Below are 22,108 nucleotides of genomic sequence, written 5' to 3'. Positions count from 1 at the left end.
ATCAGAATTTTGGAACTCAGTCTGCCTAATCATAGAGAAATAATAAGTAATAGAGTGCTGACTCCATACATCAGTTTTGGTACCAAAATGCTTATTATATACGCAGTCGACATCTAGCACCGAGTTACCACCTATTTTGTACCTGTGATGAACGAATAAAGAGTTGAAGAATTGAAGCATCGAGTAGCGGAACTCTCAGTACTGATAGTCGATAATAGATATCGCAGCAAACAAAAAGTCTAATGTTCAACGATTTTCCGCTAATATTATAACCAGAGTAACCGGAACTCTATTTTCAACTCCTATACTTACTCTGGTTATAATATTAGCTGAAAATCGTTGAGCATTAGACTTTTTGTTTGCCGCGATATCTATTGTCGAGTAGCAGTACTGAGAGTTTTGCTACTTGATGCTAGATGTCGACTGCGAATATAATAATCATTTTGGTACCAAAACTGATGTATGGAGTGAGCGCTCTATTACTTCTTATTTCTCTATGGCCTAATGGTTTACTAAGTTTCACAAGAATTTGTTGAGGAATTCGACCTAGAAACATACGAAAGTAATTTTACCCTAGTTGAAAGTAATTTTCCTCTTGCTCGGTCAATTATGGATCTATTTATTACCCTGTGGCCTGTACTTTAATTTTATATTTCGCCTGTGTTCTGATTTTTGTCTGCTTGACATATATCACTCGATCCTATTGAGATACCCGTTGTTCAATATTTATTTTATTATGCCTATATAGTGCTGTGTTATTTAAGAGGCTGTCAACACCTAATGTCCTTGAAATTGATGTTACTTAAACAGTTTTTTAAGAAAGACTATTTGTTTTAGTCAAGTAAGAAAAATATATGTTCATATTAATTATATTTCAAAGACCGTGGTCGTACTCGATACACGATTGAACGAAATCGGCTCGATAGAAAATAATTGCAAAGATTGGTCTTAAAATCACAATTAAACGGTTTTATGTCTTTATTGTTTTGACTTATGGGTCTGCAATTAAAATCACAATTTCAAAACATTTATTATCTAAACCGTGGTCGAGTTAAATATTACACTAATAATCCACTTTTTTTTATTTAAATATTTTTCTTATTATTCCCTTGCCCAGGCCCAGTAACATGCGACAGTGCTATCTCATTTACACCGATACAAATAGACAGTGTGCGCGCTTTAGGTATTGACAGCCTCTTAACCATTGCGTGCTCAGGGAGCTACAATTAGACACGATCAATATTCTAATTGTTATCTATCGACACAGAGAAAATAAAAGGAAAATGTAAATAATTACAATAACTGTATTTAAAATATTAATTTGATTTCAACTTAATAAGTCATATACTACCATCTATCATTTGTAATATGAATTTGCTTAATGCCTACATTGAGACTGAGCGACATGAAGGAGGAACTGCGTAGTTCACAGTTCACGGTATCTATTAACGCCATCTGTTGACGAGTAGCAAGACTAATGTACTTACGCCATCTATTAGGATATTAGAGAAGTTTCTAAAGGGTCGTAGCACATTTTCGAATTCTATTTGGTATGGTATACCATAAGTTCAGGCTTTCATTTATTCTAGAATTGGTTCTTGTATATATAGGTATATATGTCATGATTTTTACTTATTATTACATAATTACATATATTTCAAGTCTTACCAATCCATATAACAACATTACAAAATAAAATGAACAAATAAAAATAAATTCTTTAAAAATAAACCCAATTCTTATATACAATAATTAATGATTTATTATAAGTACAAATTAATAATAATTATTAGCGGCACTAACAAGGAAAGGTACCCAACTGTCCGGTTCCGATTTGATTTATATTTATATATGTTTTAGTCTAAAATAACAGACACGTATTTTTTTTTAGCTGCCCAAACTCAACCTATTGGGAGAAATTGTCCTCCAAAGTACTAAAAAATGACTAAATCTTCTAACTCTTATAGAAAGTGATGTACTTTGGAGGACTTTTTAGTACTTTGGAGGACAATTTCTCCTTTTTCCTTATCGCGTTAATTTTAAAAGCCGTCAGCGAGAGCATGCGCCGACGGATATTATTCACCTAAAAATCTCAAATCTGAGAGGGGGCTCTGCTGGTATTTTATTTCCTCTTAAAGCTTCAAGTTATGCTTCCAATCACAACGTAGGTGGCGACTAGTACAAATAAACCATAACTCACAAAATTCCTCACTGAATATTATAAAATACTTCGAAACCTAACTGAGACAAGGTCCCATCTTCCTGTAAGTTGTACGGAGATGCACCTGTGTCTAATTAAGGCGCAGATCAAACGCCATTACGCGGGGTAATTTAGGTAATGATCGTAGATCATAATTTGTTCGGTCCGTGTGAGGCTGCTCTATTCTCCTGAGACCCAGAACCAATAATTTGTTTTTTTGAATTTGAAACCCTTAGGAATACGTACAAAAATTTGTACTCAGGGTCTTAGGAGGCTATTGAATATAACATTTGATGCTACGCTACCACAGTTCTTGAACCAGGATTGACAAGAAGCTCACGTAGTCATACGATAATAAGGCCTTAGTTACTACAAGCAAAAATTTAAGATGCAGAGGCTCTGAGATCTTCTTGTAAATCGTAGAGTACATTTTCACTTCTATATAACCTTCTCACTATATCTACTTTATGAGATTTTTTAAGAAAGGTGTAGGTCCTAAGTATAAGGAAGCCTGACACCCACCTGGCCTGAAGATGCCTGGCAAACGGTAACATGGTCGCCTTAAATTTACTTGACCCGGTCCATGGAGCAAGAGTTGGGTGTATTGGGATGGGGTGGAAGGAGGTTACCCAAGCTGCCCAGACAGAACATAGGTTAACATATGTCAAGAAGTTTAAAATAAGCTTTTATCGCCGACTGTACTTTTCTTTCAATCCACCAATTAACATAAGGAAACCACTTAAAATTTGCACAAATTACTGTGGCACTGGTTGTGGATAAAATGCAACTTTCTTATAATTTTTTGGTGAATAAAGACAGGTTATCTTTTACGTGCTTCTGTCGTGAAAAAGATAGTTATCTTTTACTGGAACACAATATAGATATGTAGAGAGGTATTATTATAACTAGCTTAAATTGAAATAGGCCCTTGAGGCATTGTACCAAGAATGCTGGCGGCATTTCCTCGTTGTATCGCAATGCTGATACGTTTTCCGAGGAAGCCAACAGCCTTTCGATCACCAGCTACGTCAACCAGACGCTTTGCGATTTTTGCAAAAAAACTTGTGCGCGCTGGGACCCCATGGACCTTTAGTTTTTCAATGTGTTTTAGATCTTAAAAATATCATTATTTGTACATTCGTACCAATTGATTGAATAACTCTAAATAGATACATAATCCTAACACCTGTTACTAGTTTTGAATATTTGCTTACTAGATAATAGTGACTAGCTATTTTATACTAAAATTATGCTCCTATGGTATGTATCATCATCATCATTAGACACAGCATCTTGACAAATGATTGTTGCAGTGACATTTTATTAAGAGGTCTGTGCGCCGTCGGAGATCGGAGGTGCGACACAACTTTTTTTTCCATACTATGTCAGTGGCAAACGAGGATGGTAAGCAGACTCCGTACGCCTGCAGATCCAGAAGAGTTACATGCGCGTTGCCGAACCTAACATTCCGCACCCTCATTGAACTCTGGCAACCTTACTTACCGACGGGAACACAACACTATGAGTAGGGTCTAGTGTTATTTGGCTGCAGTTTTCTGTAAGGAGGTACTTCCCCAGTTGGGCTCTGCTCTAGATCTGGAATGACATCCGCTGTGCTGTGCCCTACCACACAAAGCGAGATGACATTCACAATGCCTCTCTTTTGGACGTAGCTTGAGGACATACCCGGTTCCAAAACAACTTTTCCTGTGGCTGCGGCTCCAATCGCAGCACGGCACTTCCTGCCACAAAGATCGCAGGTGAACCGCGAATCTGTTGATGGTTCCAGTGATGTCTTTTTTTTCTGCTTCAAATTATCGAGTCGGAATTCGTCATGCTCCGCTATGATGTCACGTAGAAGGTTACGCCATTCCGCTCTTTTAAGGGCTTCCGTTTCCCAGTTTCGGGTCGATGCCAAAACGATGACAACTGCCATAAATGAAAATTAGACATGTTCATGTGTTTCTATTAAGCTAACTTTATCTTTATAAGGTAATGATTAAGGTGGTTCGCTTTCCATACAAAAAACAATTGCGTTTTAAAAAGTCCTTAACACTATTTTTCTACCAATTAAGCGCAAACGAATATTCGAAAGTAGATAGATGCGCACAAATTTATATAGTCATAATGTGTAATGACTTCATAAAACGCAATTTTTTATTGTATGGAAAGCGAACCATCTTAAAGTCTGCTCTTGTGAATATAATTTATTTATTTATTTAAACTTTATTGCACAATATAACAAATAAAGTACAAATGCTGAACTTAATGCTAACTGCTAAACAGAAACAGTAGTACGAGCAGGCATTAAACAAAAAAAAAACAGAATAAGTAACTTAAAACAAGCAAAATAGCGATAAATAATATATACTAACGGTAATAAACTTACATAAATATACTATAATTAAATATACATACATATATATTACTTTATGTACCCAGTGCAAAAAATACTATAACTACGAAGGACAATTAACCAGAGAGCTTGTTGAAAAAGTGCTTGCGCAACATACGCTTAAACGGGAGCTTTGTTTGAGCCTGTCTGATGTTGAGTGGGAGATCATTCCAAAGCCGGATCGCCTGAACGTTAAAGGAGTTAGAGACAAAACCAGAACTATGACAAGGAACAGTAAGCTTGAGATTACGGGACTCGCGAAGGGTGCAACCTGTTCGGGCAGTTATAAAATGAAATTTGGATCTGAGATAGTCGGGTGCTGTTGGATCGAATAAAACAGATATAAGTAATCTAGTTTCCGTGTGAATTTTATGTCATTTGCCGTTGAATTAACATGTATACATATGTTAATTCAACGGCAAATAAAACTTTGATAAAAAAACTCTTAATTTTTCTTTAGGCCGACATTTACAAAACGTATATTTTCACACGCCGATTGTGGATTTCGGGCGTGAAAAAATGAAACGCAAATTCATTTAATGCGCTGTTTTATGGACAGTACTATTAAGGCCATTTCAACTAGTACCGTAAAATATATTAACTTAACGGTCATTTTATAGTCATTTTGTGTAAAAAAATGCGGATTTTTGTCCAGGTCTAAGTTAGTTTTAAAAGACTTTTTAATTTTAAGACAGGAATTTCCTAATTCGTTAGGCTTTCTATGGATTTTCCATGATATCCCCTACTTAGGTGAACATTTTTATATAATAATGTGTGTCGGCGACCGATAATAAAATCAGGCAGATCATGAAGTTCCTAGGCATATTGTAAAACGTGAAAATCATTGTCTAGTTCCCTGAGTTATCGGAGAATAGACGGGCTCCTATTTCTGGCCAGTTTGTACTTCGGGCATCTCAAACAACCCAACGAACCTATTCTACCTATCTATTGGTTTAATGTGACAACCGTCAAAACATTACAGAGAAACCGTACGATCTGTCTGATTTTATAGCCAGCCGCCAACATAATATATGTCTATTCATATAGATCAAAGTTATTTAAGTACATCTCGTGCAGTCCTAAGTTGTTCGATTACTAGTTCATGGAAAAAGCATCGATAATTGAGTTTATCGATGTAAGAACTCCCTATTTTGCCCCCGAATATCCGATGTCTGGGAATAGCTAATAGGGAATATTATGCGAAACACTCTGAGGGGGCGCCACTAGCACGATCCATCATAATTTGATGTATCTTTATAGAAACGTGCGAAAAGAGATGAGTTACATAGCGTGATGTGCAAGTCGCAATGCTACGCAGGATTCTCGTTACACCAAAATTTTGTTGTACCATAAGTACTTTTGGCGGGTAGCGAAATTTGTTTAGGTATCCTCCTTCTGACCAGTAGGAGCTGTTTGATTTGCAGTGTGACCAATGGCTACAAAATTACGATGTGTCCATATAGAACTAAATCTACTTGTGACGGGTTGAAACAAATAATACTGCTTTTGGCGGTATGACCGGTTAGAACAAAATTTTGGTGTGACGAGTTGATGCCTGAATCTGCTCTCATAGGTATCTATATTATATGCCGGCTCTGCATCATAAATATAATATTCCTAAAGGAGTCTAATGCCAAGTGCTACATCAAGTAGGGAGCTTCTATGGATATGTTATGTGTGCATTCTTACTGCTAAGTTTGGGGCGAAGTTAGCGTGGTCTGTCCCCGCGCCAACGGTTGTGTGGTGGTCGGGAGTGTCGCTGTTTGTACAGTACCTATGCATTAGTTCATATTTAAGTTAAAAATTGATTCAAACCTAAACTAAGCTTAACGAATATACTTAAAAAAGGATAATATTTCATTTCAATCTTTCTGAAGTCAGTTTTTTTGTAAAAAAGACTTTTATTTCGAAAATAACGATATATAAAATGTGAAACGTTATTTGACTAAACATTCCTTAAACGAAAAGATTACTCTGCCAAATGAAAATCGTCCAATAATAGTTCTGCTCATTTACACAGAAGCGAACTTATACTAAGAAGTATATGACATTTTTTCAGTTTATAATTTATATACCTAGTAGTGTTTCTACTTAAAATAAAAACAAATTAAAATATATTCTGTAAATAATTTAATTTGTTCTAAATCTTATAATAGTATTCGTATTGATTGGTAGCGCCATCTCTCTCGTAATATATTTATTAGATTTGCGGACGATATAGCAGCGCTGGCTCCAAGTTCAGCAGAATTAAAAAGAGTACTGGAACAGATGGATCTAATTTTTACACAATTTGGACTCAAAATTAACACTAATAAAACTAAAACACTAATTGCTTCAATATTTCGCCCGGTTAAGGAACAAATTGTCATCAGAGGGACACATTATATAGAACAAGTAAACAAATCTAGATATTTAAGTAGCTTAACTACACAAGACTCCAGATGTACAGATGAAATAATATCAAGGATAGCAATGGCGAAAACAGCTTTCAACGCCAAAAAACATTTGCTAAAGGCTAAGATATCTAAGAATATAAAAAAACGCCTAATCAAGATATACATCTGGATCATCGCTTTGTATGGGTGTAATCGAAGATAGAAGGTAGAAGAGGAAGAGGAAAACCACGAGCAAGTTACATGCAGCAACTAAAAGGAAAAGCAAATGTCGTGTCTCACAGGGACCTAAAGAACTTGGCCGAGGACCGCGAAAACTGGCGTCTACTCCACCGAGAAGAGCCATGCTCTTAAATGATGATGATCATGATGATGTTCAATACCCCAGGTACTGAATAACCTATCATCCCATTTTTATAATTATATCATTGCAAGTTTGAGAATAGCACTATACAAATCTCGGCGATAAACGGGGTTGCCGACCGCGTATCCCTTTTCGACCTCGCAACGCTCGGCCGTCTATAACTCTATATCTACTTGGTCTGTTACCGTCGTCGTCGACGTCGTTTCCCGGCCTCTATAGTAATGTACTATTTGTAAATCTGCTAAAAATAATATATTGAGATGTTTGAATATAACCTTAATACATTATTATAATGACGAATATTAGGCAAGTAATAGGCGGAAAACCAAATTGCATTCACACAACAAAGTTACCATTGCCATCTTTGAAACGTAAAACTAAGTGAAACTTAGTACTAAAGTCTCTTTCATAACCGCAAAACATAACTTTGTAAAGCCCTAGATTGATGTTTAAATGCACTTCTAAAGCATAATACATATCTGCTATCACATCTCTACCGTGGGAATGAGGTACAAAGAAAATAATCTTCAACATCAAAAGAACTTATAACTGAAATGTTTTATACGACCTTTCGTTTCTGTGTTTAAATAACCAACAATCAAATTTAAGCTCTATTTGAAGCGTAAAATAAAGTCCATTATTAATGTGAACATGCAAGCAGTTCGCTTTAAAAAGTTTGAAGTCCCTAACGGACTTACGATACATTTTGGTTTAAAGCGGCATTGTGTTGCTATAGACATCTCGTTTTCACCTTAGAGTTGGTACGACATGCTATCCTCGTCTCTCCAAATTCGTGACTGCGATCCTGAGAGCGTTCGTAATTTAAAATTTGTTGTTTTTGACAGACAAATGAAGGTTTAGTTTCGTAATCGGCCATTACGTGCGTTCGGTGCGTTATCATCTAAAGAACAAAATATCGGTTGCAAACTGCCTCACAATTATCATTAATGTCATTCTATGCAAATATGACGTTTATAGTGTAACGTTATAACCTTCCCCCGTTTTATTCTATTCAAATAGGTGCAAGTTACTTTATACGGACCCTTTTTCTTTATTATTAGGGTTCCGTACCTCAAAAGGAAAAGAACGGAACCCTTTAAGGCTCACTTCGTCATTTGTGTTTTTTAAAAACCAATAGAATCATCTCATTTATTTTCCTCGCTCAGTGCATGCAATGATTGGATAGCTTTGCGATCCTAGCAAAATATAGTACATTGTAGGAGAGGCTGGAAAACCGCTCCAACATGGACGAGTGAGTTTGAGGGCCGACACGTCAGTGAAGGCCGTCAAATAATACGAGTCCATCTTTAACGTTTCCGGCCGAGGTATTACATAGTGCTTTTCACGACTACTGCGAGGAAATAAAAAAAAACATTTGCATAACTATATGTACTTCAATAGAAAAAAATATTTAAAAAAAAATTATATTACTTTTCACGAAAGATTAAAACTGTAAATTGTAAATATAAAATATTCCAAAGTAATTCATATTTATATTGGCGTGAGGAGAATTGTTGAAAGAAAGCGATGTATTTTTGCCAGGAACATTTCTATTTTCTTCACTAGAAGAACTCATTTTTATAGCGTATATATATGTGTTTCTTGCATTTTTTAATCTAGCACAATTTAAACTATTCAATTCAGTAAGTATTTTCCAATCCCGTCTTTTTTATCACTTTTTTTTGTTTTCTGTTGTTTGCTTGAAACCGACTCTAAATTTAGAAGTGTTTTTGCTAAAAAAACACAAACAGCTACAAAAGTAAAAACGCTTTAAGCGTGAACTGAATTGTTTTGACGTTTTATTTTGAACAAGTAATTTGTTCTATAATTAACCTAATTTTATTTTTAAAGGGAAAAGTTGCGCCAAAACAAGACTTTTTACCATCACCTATGACAGATGATGATAACAATGAAACGTTGTAGTAGTGGTGGTTCAGGTGCTACAGCTATTGCCTACTTTCCAGCTTGGTTTTAGACCGTCTATTGCCACATTTCCGAACAGTGGCGTGAAAACAATTTTTTTGTCTATGAAATTCCATTTCGGTAGAAAATGTTTTCCACTCACTAAAACTTAACAAATCACTTTGATTTTCATGTCGATCGCTTCAGCATAATATATTCTAAAATATATTCAAAGATTTCAAAACTATTTTATTGAAAGCTACTTAAACCTATAAACCTAGGTTTTTATAGTATCATACTAAAAAATAACGGAAAATGTAAAATATACAAGTGAAATAGTTATTTTTGCAACAAGACAGGAAAGTTGGTTTTACTTGCATGTTGATTTTGACTCAAAAGAGAGGAAAGTTGGTTTTACTTGCATGTTGATTTTGACTCAAAAACACGAGATGTAAAATAACTTTGCTCTCGTGTGACACAACTTTTCACCTCAGTAGTGAGAACATATCGAAGGTTAAAAAAATTCAACATCAAGTAAAGTTAACCTCATTTATTTACATTCTTGAATGAAAGGCAACATCATTATGACGAAAGATCTAGAAATATTCCTGTATTCATGGCCTTCACAAAAAAGCTACTTTGTCTCACTCTCCGGAAAAACAATTGTAAATATAAAATATTATACTATTATTACCTAAGTATCGTTATTTACGATTATTTGTGTATCGTATACTTGCAGTAAAAAAACACACATCTGCTTTGACAGACGTTTCGGCAGCTATTCAGTTCCATTCAGACAACTTATTAAGAATGGATTTTCAATATTAAAAAATAAACTTGGTTTAATTATTTTTAAATTAACAGTACGTTTTTATGTTGATTACGACTTTGAAAGGAAACTAACATAAACACTCATCAATAAGTAGTCATGAATTGGAACAAGTGCAAAAGTAAAAAGCACTAGTTCGCGAAATCCAACTTTCCGCACGCTAAACAGCTACGTAAAGTAGCACTTTTAGAGCAACTGTATTAAAAATCCTATTTTTATAGAGGCCTTCAAATCAAAACAAATAATTTATGGGAACCGAAACATTCATAACCCTATACGTTTGTATAACTAATGACACAGTCAAGTATTTATACAATTTAGACCTAAACGTCAAAATATACAGTCGCTTTTTCAATGACTATTTGGAGAAGTACGCTCACGATTCAAGGTTTACTTCGAGGTTACATTTAATATGTCCTATTTTGGACTTTATGTCAATGGTGCAAGGTTGAAATTGTGAACGTTTTTTATAGCTGTCGTAACAAAAAGAGCGTAAGTCCTTTAAAAATCTAAACAAATAAGTCTGTTTTTTACAGGTTATGTATTGTTTTCCTTGTTTTTCTGTGACGCAACCAATCTTATAGTATGTCATATAGAGCACGGCATTGTATAGATAGCTTTAAAAAATGACCTTGGTTGTAATTGACAACCAGTCTGGCCTAGAAGCTGGCTATGAAGCTGATGGTCCCGGGTTTGAATCCCGGTAAGGGCACTTAGTTGTGTGATGAATACAGATATTTGTTCATCAGTCATAGGTGTTTTCTATGTATATAAGTATGTATATTGTTGTCTAGTACACATAGTACAAGCTTTTCTTAGTTTGGGGCTTGATCGATTTGTGTTAAGATAATCCCTAACATATTTATTTTATTTTAAAAGGCGAACTTAATGTCATCAGTGCCATCAGGCATTCTCTAACAGTCAACCTTTAAGGTGCTTTGTAATTCAGATTATCGTTTTGTTTCGTTCTCCATACAACTTGTCTTATCTTTAATATCTAATCGGTTGTTATTAAAAATGCTTACCGAGCGAGTTGGCTCAGAGAAACCCACAGATCATACTAGCCGCAAAACTAAGTGCCGAGTCAGGTATGCTATCTCTTTCACTCTTGGTTGGTCTTAACAAGGGTAAAGGAGATATCATCATCATCTCAGTCGCTAGTTAGTTTTGTGGCGGACGCGGTGCCGCTGCCGTAAGTTCAGAGAGCGAAGGGGAAGGCTTTTATTGAACTTGCCCTGTTAGTATGTATGGGACAAATCTTAAGTTAAATTTAACCCACTTCCCGGTTTCCGATGAAGCTGAAAATTGGCATACATATGTAAGTCGGGTGACAATGCAATATTATGGTACCATCAAGCTGATCTGATGATGGAGACAGGAGGTAGCCATAGGACCTCTGTGATAAAACAACGCAACCTAATTGTGTTTGGGGTTTTTAGAATTGTCTTGATGAGTATAGGTGCCTGTGGAAAAAAAAGTACAGTCTGCGATGAAAGCTTGTACCAAAAATGAAATTTTTGTCAAAAACTTATTTTTAATACAGTTCCTCAAATAGTGCTATTTTACGTAGCTGTTTAGCGTGCGGAAAGTTGGATTTCGCGAACTAGTGCTTTTTACTTTTCCACGTGTTCCAAGAAATAGAAATATAAATATAAATATATTTATTTGCGTGAAATGTGGTACAACAAATTAGATGGTAACATTTTCTATACGTTCAGCACATCTCGCCGACAACATGGGCATGCAAAATCTTTACTTAAATCTAAATATTATTTACATAATTTACATTTAATCATAATATTTGAACGGCTGCTTGACTACATAATCATATACTACATAATCATCCCTCCATATACACAAATCACAATTATTACAATGGCCTCAAATAATCAAAATTTATTATTAAATTACAAACGTCATTTAAATAATTATATAATAACAATAAAATTCATAATAAAATTCATAATAATTCATGACTACCTATTGATGAGGATGTGTGTTAATGTTATAGTTTCCTTTAAAAGTCTTAATCAACATAAAAACCTACTGTTACTGTAAAAATAATAAATTTAAGCATATTTCATATATTAAATATTACTTGCCTCTATATAATTTTAACACATTTATTTTCTAATATTGAATATTGAAAAACCGTTCTTAATAAGTTGTCTGAATGGAACGGAATAGCTGCCGAAACGCCTGTCAAAGCAGAGGCGTTTTTTTTTCACCGCAAGAATGTTTTAAGTTTCCAAAGGCAACATTCGATTTTGTTTTCATACAATTTAAATATACGATACACAAATAATCGTAAATAACGATACTTAGGTAATATAATAGTATAATATTTTATATTTACAATTGTTTCTGTCTTAAAAAAAGTACTTGTTGTTTTTCTTATTTTTTCGCAACTGTATTAAAAAACGTCGTTCGTGCGGAAATGTCATTCTTGACTCGTCCCGAGTTTTGCCTCTTGATATCTCGGTACTCGTGAAGTAATGACATACTTTCCGCACTAGCATCGAAATGTACTATTTCGACTCGGGACGAGTGAAGAATGACATTTCCGCACGTGTAGCGAACGACGTTTTTTTAATACAGTTGCGAAAAAATAAGAAAAACAACAAGTACTTTTTTTAAGACAGAAAATATGTCCCATAGCATCTAATTCGAGTGTAATAAGAGCGTAGTACCATATTTATGAGACGATTTATTCGATACTTATTTCTGCATTTGACGGTATACGAATTTACAGGGACAGATGATAAAAATTAATCATCAACGACTATAAAATATACTTGCCAATATCAATTCTAAATGAAATATTATTTAGAATTGAATACAGTCTCAAAATATTGAATTAGCCAAAAAACAAAAAATCTTCTTCTTCTTCTTCAACCTAGCGTTTTCCCGGCCTAACGCCAGGGTCCGCTTTCCTACTTAATCTTCTCAAAAAACAAAAAATATAATTTAAAAATAAAACTAGTAAATATACTATAGATCACTTATCAATTAGACAAGACAAGATTTTTTGTAATGTATAAAAATACTGTCCGGGCATAAGTGGCTATTTAGGTACCTAGTTACCACATCGCCTAGTCACTTTCCGGAGTCAAATAGGCCCCAAGCCTGTGTGAAACAGGACCCGAACTGGTGTCCCCACGTTAGTTGGCATTCGATGTTTAGTCCCGTATATGTCTACAAACATTCCCTGCTAGGATGACCATGGTGAGGGGAGTCCGTTACATTTTTTATTTTGTTTAGTTTTTTCTAAGAAAAAAGGCAATAATGCCGGGACAACGCGAGAAAGAAGAGAAAAAAAGGGTAAACAGCTTAACGCTAATAACGCTTTTTAAAAAGCAATAAATATTACCTATGAAAGCAAAATAATGTAAACGATAGTATATGATTTATAATTGCTACATATTTGCAGTAAATTATTTTTTAAAGTGTTTTCAATAAAAAGACACGTCATAATCGCTTCTAATGCAAAAAAATCGTACTATAATTAACCTCCTAAAGTTTATTATCCTAGCTATGGTACAATTACATTAAACTATATTCTATACCAACAATTTTGCTCTATAATCCATAACTTCAATATATAATTTACGAATTTACTAGTACTTTATATAATCAAAACAAAACAGTTATTGACGAGTATTATCAATAACATTGATCTTTTTAGTTTTTTCTAGGATTTTAGTTTTAACTATATTGTTCATACTTAAACCACATTTGGACATTTGTACTATCCTCGTGCCGCCCAATGTACATTAAGATGTAAACTCCATTTCGATGGAATGTCAACTTGCATTAAAAACAAAGTAGCATTTAATTTGTCTCATAACATTTTCGAACGAATGAAATTCAACCTAATTTTTTTTTTTAATACTACGTCGGTGGCAAACAAGCATACGGCCCGCCTGATGGTAAGCAGCCTCCGTAGCCTATGTACGCCTGCAACTCCAGAGGAGTTACATGCGCGTTGCCGACCCTAAACCCGCCCCCCCTCATTGAGCTCTGTAGAGCTCTTATTTTGTATGGTGGGGTGGGCGCCACGAGGCAACAGTTGGGTCTTGGGTGGTTTTACGATATTTATTGCCAAAGCATGGTCACAATAACACACACCCACTGTTGGCCCATAATCAGATCCGGTTCCTCCTGATCCCTTTTGATTTTAAGGTTCAATGGTTGTCACTGTACGTGTTCCATTGAGTAAATACTTGGGATTATCGTAGGCATAAGAGGAAAGAGGACAGCCGATTCTCCATACAAACGTTGTCCCCATTTTACTCACTGGATTTTTTTGCATAATTTTTCGATTTTTGCATTATTATAAAAATTTGGAGTGAATAACATAATAACTGTAATAACTATAGTCCTAGTTCTAATAACTAGGGTCCTATAATTCTAAACTGTGGTGTTCATTGATATACAACAAATTGTGTCAAAATATTTTCAATAATGTTAATGAGGACAGGCGTCGGATAGTTAGCATAATTATTATAATGTGTAAATTTATTGTATATTTTAGTGTAGTTATTCTTTAGTGTCTATTTCTATTATAATATGTGTGTTGTTTGAATATTGTACAAATATGAGCCAAATAGCTTGAAATAATTTTTTTTTTTTAATATTCAGAGAGGAAAATGAGGACTACGTTTGTATCAAAATGTGATTTCGCGCGGGTCCTTCACTTCAGGATTTTTTAAATAATTATGGCCTGAATGCGAGTCCTTTAAGCCAAGTAAATTGAGACGTTTCTTATTATTAAATATTCCGTTATTAACTATAGTTTACTATGAAACAAGAGGTCTTGGGTTCGAATCCTGGCAAGGGCTAAATAAGTGTTTTTCAGAAATATTAGTTTTGACGTATGGATATTTTCTAATATATATACTTATAGAATACCATTGCATTTCCATATTTTTTTTTGTATATAGGTACTGTTTATTGTAAGTAGATGACAGAAACAGAATATTAAACTTGTATTTATCGTTGCTTAATTCGGAACAATTATGTTAGAAATATTAATTTATGCATTTTACAAATAAATAAATAAATACGTCCTATTTTATTAAGAAGAAAAACCCTTAACATGAGCTAAGTGAAATTATAAAATTTACTTTTAAATTCGTAACAGCAAAGCAGGCAGGTAAAAAGGTGTAACAACAAAAGGTGGAGAATTGTAGATCAGTTTAATTAGGCATATTCCTTATTTAATTAGGAAAAAGTAGAAGAAATTATATTTTTGACGCGAAAAATATCTTTTTTTCTATGGAGCAGGTCGTCCAAGTCAACCCAGTCGTGCAAGTCCAGGTCGACCCTCCATACAAAGGCCAAAAAAAATTTCGTAGCTTAATTTTTTTCTATTTTTTCCCAATCAGTACCCCCCTGGTACCCCCACTATTTTTGTTAAGTACACTTATATGAAACGACAGTACCTTCCTATTAAAACCCCTTAAAACGTACCTTCCTATTAAGACCAAAAAAAAACACTTTGATATCATTAAAATACCACAGTATCTCAATGGTCGAATAATTTTTTACCCATTCCAAGCGCAGCGCGCCAACGCGCCAATGTCAGTCTGGCTGGAGCCGCCGCGCGCATGCGTCGTCAGCCATCTTGCCGTTTCCATGGTTACCGCGCTACCAAACCAGAAATACGAAAGTCGAAAATAAACAGTGAAGTGTTTTTAAATGGGATTTCCTATGAACTATGGTAAGTTTTTTGATGCAATAGCGAAATTGCTGTGCGATTTTTTTTATTGCGTACCAGCACGTAGTTTCATTTGACGTACGCATTACGTGTTGGAAAACTCTATCACGTTCTGTACGCTAGGTATGTGCTGTTTTAAAATTTCAACTATTATTACGCTGGCGTTTTTTTTGTATACGACTTTGCTACTTTTGATTAATACTTTCTGATATTTATTATTTATGTGATTTTTGATCAAACTCTAAATGATTTAAAAGGTGACCAATTGACCACTTATTTAATTATGGGTGAATTTTCTACGTGAAATCAGAATATACAGTGTAGTAAAATCACCATGCAATTTTAGTCGTATTTAAAGCTCCTACTGGCGAAATAGGGACACTGGACTGAAGCTATAATTTTAAAAGAATGAATGAATGTACAAAAATAGTGGGAAACCGTTTCAGGGCATCTTCAATATCGTGTTCCAATTAGGAAAGATTTTTTTTACACGAAAAAAAAATTATTTATTTATTTGTCGGGCACCTTTCCATATTAGGCCTGAAAAATTTATCACGCAATTTTTTTTCTAGTTTTTCCTAATTAGAACACGATACCGAATATGCTCTTGAATGGATTATGTATTTCGAATTCTGTTTTTGATTTTTATGGAATAAAGTTTTTGTGGATTGAACATTATGTTTGATAACTTTAAAAAAAAGGTAAAATTAGTTTAACTAAGCAATTAGTGTTTTAATTGGTTCCGTAAAACCACCCAACTATAGTCCAATACTGCAACTATGGTCCACAAGTTCAAAAGGAAATTAAGTATCTATACCAATGTTCCTTGTGGTTTACTCCTAGTTTTACCTTCCATTTATAAACATACTTTGCCTTAGAACTACAAAAATATAGTAAAATACACACCTGAACGAGAAAAATTTAGTTTATTTGTGGACCATAGTTGGGAGCTTTGGACTATAGTTGGGTGGTTTTACAGTTTTTAATTTTTTGATTACTATTTTATTACCTTATTTAAATGATTTGTGTAGAAGTCTAGACAAAAGTCCCTCATCGTCGCTTACGATAAGGATGAGATTTGCTTGTATCTTTATACGAATAACCTGTGAAAGCGTCCTTATTGCAAGCGAAAAAGTAGGACTTTTTTGCTTGGAAACGACACATTTAGACAATTTTTTTAAGTAACTGAGAAAGGAAGACCAATGCTTAACGAGTATACATATATCTGTCTTATACTTAAATCAATAGGTATTTGCAATATCTTGAACGTTTATCAGCAATATCAGCATGTTATCTTTAAATTTGTGTTTAACTGCGCCTGCTATTAGTACTTAAATTAGCGATTTTACAGCAAATTGTATCATAGATCTCCAAAATACTAAATACTCGTACGTATACAGTTGCATTTACCAGATACATTTAATTCCCTGACAAAGATCCTGAATTATAAAAAAAATATGATGACCTTTACGAAACGCTGATGCGTAGTCTATGAAAGATGGTCTATGATGAGTACAGTCATCAAAATAACTAGAAATTTTATTGGCATAAACGAGTACTTGAGGTTTAAGTTATCAATTATTGAAAAAGAATGTGATGTAGTGTCTACGAGTGAGGTCACACTGGTGCGTTGCGTTTGCGTCGCGTCGTCAATGCATCAATGTGGCATGTCATAAACATGGCATGTGTTTAAGTAAAACGACGCAGCGTTGACGCTTGCGACGAAACAACGCAACGCAACGCACCAGCGTGGCCTCACTCTATTCAAGAGGTTAAAATTATTATAAACATACACATCAACACGTATAATCGGACCAAGCTAATTCTGAGGCCTATCGCGGAAACCGAAATTCGCAAATTACGGGGATCTTTCTCGTTTACTCCAATAAAGGCGAAATTAGAGTGACAGAGAAAGTTATAGCGCTGCACTCGCTTAGACTCGACAAGTGTATCAGCCATTGACATATGGCCCGATTCGAAGAATGAGATACGATAAAGATAAGATAACGATAAATAGATAATATATCGATACCGTTTGTATGTCGTATAATTGATAGAGGCAGCTCGATTCGGGCATCCAATATGTCACTTTGACGTTAGAAATATCGTAGATATATCTTATTGGGATCACAGCGGAATCGAAATAAACGTCAATTTTGACATGTCGTTTAGTTATTGATCTTTTAAAGATCTTTCCAAGATCTTAAACGTGTCTTAATCATTCTTCGAATCGGGTCATTAAACATATCTAAGGACAGGCCTTACGGGCTAAGAATCACACTACTTATAGAAACATTTTTGTATTTGTCGACTTCAATGGTTGAATAGACTTCGTTTCCAAACTGTAATCGCATATACACAATACAGAGTCCCTAGTGTAAATTTAATCGATTTCGTAACGTGACGTACGCGTATGCGTTAAGTCGCATTTTGTATGGGATTCAGAAACAGCGCGCCAAGCGGGACGTTTTGGAAACTCAGAAGCCCATACAAAATGAGACTTAACGCAAACGCGTACGTCACGTTACGCCATCGAATGGATTAACACTAGGGGTACAGATTATTATTGATAAAGTAAAAGTACAGTTTACAAGTCAAAATAAAATTCAGATTTTACAAGTAATCATTATAGTTTTAATGAAACAAATCAATAATAAAACACTATTGCACTATGGGCTCTCGACTCAACTATAATGACTTCTTACGAAATGCTTTAGTCAACTGTTATGAATTCGACCAATCACGTGTCACCGCGGTCAAGAATAATAAGTGCGTTGATGTCTTTTGTACTATATTTTTATCTACTGAGAGGAGGGTAAGTGAAATTTTGGGTACGAGGGCGGTAATTAGAGACTCGAGTTTGCAATATTCTTACCCCCGGAGTTACATACAATGTTTTTCATTAAACTTGAGAAGAAAAAACAAAATTTTAAGCGAAATAATTCTTAAATACGGTGACATATTAAACACTTGACGCCATTTTTATATTTCTTGACAGAAGGCATCGAAGGCGCAGACCTATTCGGCATTCAGCCATGATTGAAAATTATGTAAAAATATTTAAAAGGGCTATTAAAAAATCAAATTAAATAATTTTAAATATAAACAAAAATATTAAATTATAAATTGTCAGTATTTAAAAAAAATTATTCATTGCTACTTGGTTTGTATGGAGAAACGACATAAAAAAAAGCTTTTTTTTTCACAATAACTCCCGCGGGAACAAAATAGGCCTTTGTCCTTCAGTACACCTGCATGTAATAAGATCATTTTCGAGCAAGTGTGATGAAAATACATATAAAGCATCCATGACTCAGGAACAAAATTATGCCGTTACTAGGATTCGAGCCAGGAGCTTTGAGCTTTGTTTTTTTTTTGCTACCAAGGTTAGGAGGCTGTCAATTGATGACGTTACAGTCAAGGTATTAAATATCTACACGGACAAAGTCCCAAAAATATGTATACACGACCTTATTGCCTATACTTTACAAGTGTTATATTTTTGGCACTTTGTTCGTGTTGATATTTAATAGCTTGATAGTACCGTTACCTGTTCTGTGATAATGCGGTATCTGTGGGTGGTAGTCTGGCCACGGCTCGCAACTATCATAAGCGGTTTGTGCTCTCAGCTGCATTTTTTTTAAACTTATTATAGAGATTAAGAGCGCATACCGGAAAACCCAGCGTGGGAAGGCCTCCAGCATGCTGGAACGACGATCTGGCTAAAGTTGTGTCCCGGGGCAAGGTTTTCACTGACAATATCGTAAAACCAATCAATCTTGACGACCGGTTTGGCCTAGTGGGTAGTGCCCCGCCTACGAAGCTGATGGTCCCCGGGTTCAAATCCTGGTAAGGGCATTTATTCGTGTGATGAGTATGGATATTTGTTCCTGAGTCATGGGTGTTTTCTATGTATTTAAGTATTTATAAATATTTATATATTATATATATCGTTGTCTAAGTACCCTCAACACAAGCCTTATTGAGCTTACTGTGGGACTTAGTCAATTTGTGTAATAATGTCCTATATTATTTATTTATTATTATTTATTATCAACTGGAGTCAGACCAGCGATGTTGACAGCCTAGATCGTGCTACTTATGGAGTGTGGATTAAAAGGAGTTAAATCTCTTATGGTAGAACTGTTGCAAAAGTGTTCAGCTGTCAGCTATAAATAATAGTTCCAAATCTCTCCAGAGTAGCGCTAGTGTAGCTAAGAATCTAGTTATTGACGGAGTGAAGTGCGCTGTCTATGATTTGACGTTTTTGTTCAAGTACTCTAGGTATTGTAGCGCCAACTATTTAAGGTTTTCTGATGACACTTTTTAGTATATGGAGATTGGAGATTAGACATGCGCGAAACAGTGCTTCAAAAAGTAATGCTATATCACATCACTTTTTCGAAAACGTAATGATGTAACACTGAGATATCACATCACTTATCACTCGAAACGAAACATTTACGGAGATTTCTTTCCTTATACCTCCACCTTCCATAGTGCTACTGTTGCTACTCGTATAAACGTCAGGCTTCTACTAAATTATGACGTTTACTTATCACTTGCACAGGGCTATCAATCATTGCTAACTTAGCTTGGTCTGACTCTAAATACATGGTGTATTTAGTCACCTGCCAAAATGTATGAAACAGCGAATTATTTTTTCGTGCTTTCGGGGTTGGCGCCTCAGTAAAAGCATAGAGAAGTAAGAAGTAATAGAGTGCTTACTCCATACATCAGTTTTGGTACCAAAATGCTATATTCTCGCTGGGCAAGGAAAGAAACTAACCCTCTGGTCACCCGTAGCATCAATGAGTCGCTTCGCCAGCTCTCTAAATATACAATGGGCTCCGGGTCCCCAGGGTCTTCATCTAAGCCCAAAATACAGAGAGTCGACAACGTATACCTGGAAAAATGACCACTAATCTCCCCTCTTAAGTATTTACCAGGCAGGCCTAGTAGTAGTGGTGGTGGTAAGACTGAGCTGGAGACAAGTGTGCCGGCGTATAAATATTACAGATGGACCAAAATAGCCACTAGGCTGGGTTGGGTAATGATCAGTAGCGAAGAGCTGGCCCACACCAGCCACACACACCCTCCCCCAAATGACGGCCAATTGACCTCCCCACCACCACCACAGGCGGAAGCGGCTCCTCATACCGCCCTGACGGGGGGTATCGAACGACGTCCAGTCCAGAATAGCCACTAGTTGGCATCCCCAGAGTAGTCGTGGCAGAGGCAGACCGAGAAAGACATGGCGGGACGACTTGGATGCGTTTAAGCGGAATTGGCGGGATCCTACTCAGCACAGGAAGGAGAGGGGGCATTTGTCCAACAGTGGGACGTAAATAGGCTAAAAATCTATCCTCTTAATATCGACCAGTAATTACTGCTTTCCTGACACATAACACTTTCCCGTCACAGTAACAGGATATAATCAAGTTACAGCAAAAAGGTCCCAATAGGTACTGGAATCCAGCTAGATAGAACCTTGTGGAAATTAAGTGGTATGGCGGTCACGCTGTTCGTTCTGCGCGCGTTGGGGAGTCAAACTCTGGTGCATCGATGTCGTTCACAAAATTGTATATATAATTATTTTATATTGATATTTTACACGTTTTAATCAAAGGCAAATAATGCCATGAAAAAAATCACAAGGAAATTAGACTATAATCTGTCAAACCATTCCTGCCAGTAGAAAAAAACGGCAAATTAAAAAATATATAGGCGCGAGAGACTTTAACCCCGCGCTTTCGCCCCTACATGTACAGTCAGCATCAAAAGTAGCGGATCAAACAAGGTTTCAAAAGTATCTACCATTCTGTAACAGCTTAACAAAAGTTGATGGTAAAAAAAGATATACTTTTGAAAGTAAATTTTAGAGAATTATGTATCCTTATTTGGAAAAGTCCGGAATATCAGATACTTTTGGCGCGTTGTTTCATCCGCTACTATTGATGCTGACTGTACCTATATAAAAAGCCTAGCTTTAGCGTTCGACTCGAGCGCTGGATTAAAGTAACGATTGGAATATCCCAGGAATCAAGTGCGGTTGAAACATGCAATTCCCATCGCTTACATGACGCATTGCCCCAACGTCGTCAGAAGAAACTTACTTTTACTTTTATGGGTCAAAACCTTTTTACAAGCTTTTATTTAACTTGTTAGTATGCAAGTTTGTTAGTGTGGGTCAAATCTTGGAAGCTAAATTTGACCCACTTCCCGATTTTCGATCGAGCTGAAAATGTGCCTACATATGTTAGTCGGGTGACAATGCAATATTATGGTACCATCGAGCTGATCTGA

At 35.5% G+C, this 22,108-nt stretch overlaps 1 protein-coding gene across 1 annotated transcript in view; it reads left to right on the top strand.

Annotated features, from left to right (window-relative positions):
• Positions 1 to 15,658: 15,658 nt before the first annotated feature.
• Positions 15,659 to 22,108, top strand: part of LOC133524952 (prion-like-(Q/N-rich) domain-bearing protein 25) — a 48,619-nt gene continuing 42,169 nt past the window's right edge. Inside the window, exon 1 of the mRNA XM_061861118.1 lies at positions 15,659 to 15,805. Within this exon, the coding sequence (XP_061717102.1) occupies positions 15,784 to 15,805 (22 nt within the window). The 5' untranslated portion in view covers positions 15,659 to 15,783. The remainder of the gene's footprint in view (positions 15,806 to 22,108) is intronic.

The sequence above is a fragment of the Cydia pomonella genome, chromosome 1, assembly GCF_033807575.1.
Source record: "Cydia pomonella isolate Wapato2018A chromosome 1, ilCydPomo1, whole genome shotgun sequence".
NCBI classification, from domain to species: domain Eukaryota; kingdom Metazoa; phylum Arthropoda; class Insecta; order Lepidoptera; family Tortricidae; genus Cydia; species Cydia pomonella.
Note: the sequence above shows the minus strand (reverse complement) of the source record. Positions and strands in the feature narration are given on the sequence as shown.